The sequence below is a fragment of the Calidris pugnax genome, unplaced genomic scaffold, assembly GCF_001431845.1.
Source record: "Calidris pugnax isolate Ruff unplaced genomic scaffold, ASM143184v1 scaffold81, whole genome shotgun sequence".
In the NCBI taxonomy this organism is placed as follows: domain Eukaryota; kingdom Metazoa; phylum Chordata; class Aves; order Charadriiformes; family Scolopacidae; genus Calidris; species Calidris pugnax.
Window position 1 is genome coordinate 462,470 of NW_015090880.1, and position 2,230 is coordinate 464,699.

The following is a 2,230-nucleotide window of genomic DNA, read 5'->3' on the forward strand; positions in this document are numbered from 1 at the left end:
GGCGGGCGGCAGCGGGGCCAGGTCCCGGCTCCGGGGGGCGGCCAGGGGTGCCCCGAGGACCGGCCACTGCAGCGGGGCCTACGCGGGAGAGACCTGGCTGGTGGAGACGGAGGAGGTCTCTGTCTTGCCAGCGGATGTGTCCTCGTCACCCAGCGGGTTCTTGCCGCAGCAGAGGGTTGTGATCATGCAGTTACGGAACTGGAGGAGAGGAATGGACGGGGTGAGGCCAGGGATGCCAGGGTGGCTCCATCAGTGGGGATACCTCCCAGCCCGGCAGAGCAGCTTGGAAACACCCTGCCCGCTGCCCACCCTGCCTGCTGCTGGCCCAGACACAGCCCCAGCTCCTCAACCAACCCAGCACCTGGATCATTTATGGGATTTATGCAACGCCAAGGATGAGCTGCAGTCACCCTCCTGCATTGCTGGATCAGTATCATCACCTGGACAGAACCCCCCTCCCAGCCCACCAGTACTTTGAGGTGCTGTAACTCTCTGTTATAAAGTAAACACAAACACGGAGCTTTCCCGGCCTCTGGCCAGTTACCTGTTTGTTCATTACGATGTAAATCACGGGGTTGTAGATGGCAGAGCTCTTGGCAAAGAAAGCCGGGATGGTCATGAAGATGGGCCCGAAGTCTGACCCCTGGTTGGTGAAGATGTAGAAAGCGACGCTGGCGTAGGGGACCCAGCAGATCAGGAAGGCGATGACCATGATGATGACCATGCGGGTCACTTCTTTCTCTGCCTTCTGGGTGGTGGCGGACTCTTGCTGCTGGGCAGCAGCCTGCAGGCAGAGAGGGACAGAAGTGATGGAGGTGGGGAGGGCTGTGCCGGCACGGGCCACAGGGTCAGGGCTTGGGGGAGCTGAGCTGTGCAGCTGGAGTTTGCTGATTCCCCTTGCTGGAGGGTCAGCCTGTCACCTGGAGACTGGCGCGGGCCCCTTCCCAGCACGGGGTGGCCCCCAGCCCATTGCCACCGGCAGGTACCCACCTCCTTGACAGTGCAAACCAGGTTCCCGTAGCAGAAGAAAATGACCATCAGTGGGATCATGAAGTGAACCACAAACATGTAGATGACGAAAGATTCGTTGTTGATCTCTGGCTTCAGAGTATAATAGTCGATCCCGCACGAGCACTGCATGCCCTCGGGGATGTACCTGCAAGGGGAGCCAGGGTGGTCAGCGGCCAGCAGAGGACACCAGATGGAAGTCACAGCTTAGTCGCTGCCAGCTGTGCTCCCGTGGTCACAGGCCCTGGGCACAGCCCTCCCTACCTGGACCAGCCAAAGAGCGGGGGAGCCGCACATGCCAAGGCCATGATCCAGGAGAAGGCAACGCCCATGATGGCGTGGTTCTCCCCGAAGCGGAAGTTGCTCATGGGCTTGCAGACCACTACGTATCGCTCGACGGCCAGGACAACCAGTGACCAGAGAGCAATTTCACCTGCATCAGGGAGAGAGAGGGATGGGGACACAGAGACCTTGAGCAACAGGAGAAAAACGTGCTGACGCCAGCACGAGGCCTCCTCAGACTGCTGTTCCTGAGAAGGACCCCTGGCCGCAGGTAAGGCTCTGGCCAGGGTTTGGGAAGAGAACTGAACACAGGCTAATTGCATGATTAGGAAGGCATGAGAAGACAGCTCTCTGCACTGCTGACCCACAGGAACCACTTTGCTGCTGTGTTCTGAGATCCACACCGGGATCCTATTGCTCATCCCAAGCGGCACTGGCACCTGCAAGCCCACAGTCCTGCTCCGGGATACAGCAAGTGCCCCTCATCCCAGGATTTCTCCTTGCCACCCACAGCTTCCCTGGGAACTTGTGCCACCAGGATCCAACCAGTGAAACAGCTGCCTGTGGCTGAGCTGAGCACAACTTTTATTTAACATCTGTTTCGGTCAAAGCCTGGCAGGCACAGGGAGCAGAGCCTGTGCCACCACACACCATGTCAGAGCCAATGACAGCCCCACCACAGAACAGGAGGAACAAATTTGTCATCTCTCCAGTCAGAAAGCCAGCCAGAAAGATGTGCAAACCCAACAACCGCAAAAAAAAAGGGGGGGGGGCACCAGCTCTCAGCAACTCGACAGAAAAGCACGGATTTACGCCAGTGGAGGAGCTAAGCCTTTGCATTTTAATTACAAAACGTGTGTACACATTTACAGCCTTGTTCCCAGGGTTCCTAGTGCCAGGAGAGGAGCCCGCCCCGCGGGGCCGTGGCCGTGGTGCGGCG

The 2,230-nt window shown here is 58.7% G+C and overlaps 1 protein-coding gene across 1 annotated transcript in view; it reads right to left on the bottom strand.

Annotated features, from left to right (window-relative positions):
* Positions 1-4: 4 nt before the first annotated feature.
* The window catches only part of RHO (rhodopsin), a 4,867-nt gene continuing 2,641 nt past the window's right edge, over positions 5-2,230 (bottom strand). Inside the window, exons 2-5 of the mRNA XM_014946656.1 lie at positions 1,273-1,441; positions 991-1,156; positions 545-784; positions 5-198 (exon numbers count right to left, since the gene is read on the bottom strand). Of these exons, the coding sequence (XP_014802142.1) occupies positions 79-198; positions 545-784; positions 991-1,156; positions 1,273-1,441 (695 nt within the window). The 3' untranslated portion in view covers positions 5-78. The remainder of the gene's footprint in view (positions 199-544; positions 785-990; positions 1,157-1,272; positions 1,442-2,230) is intronic.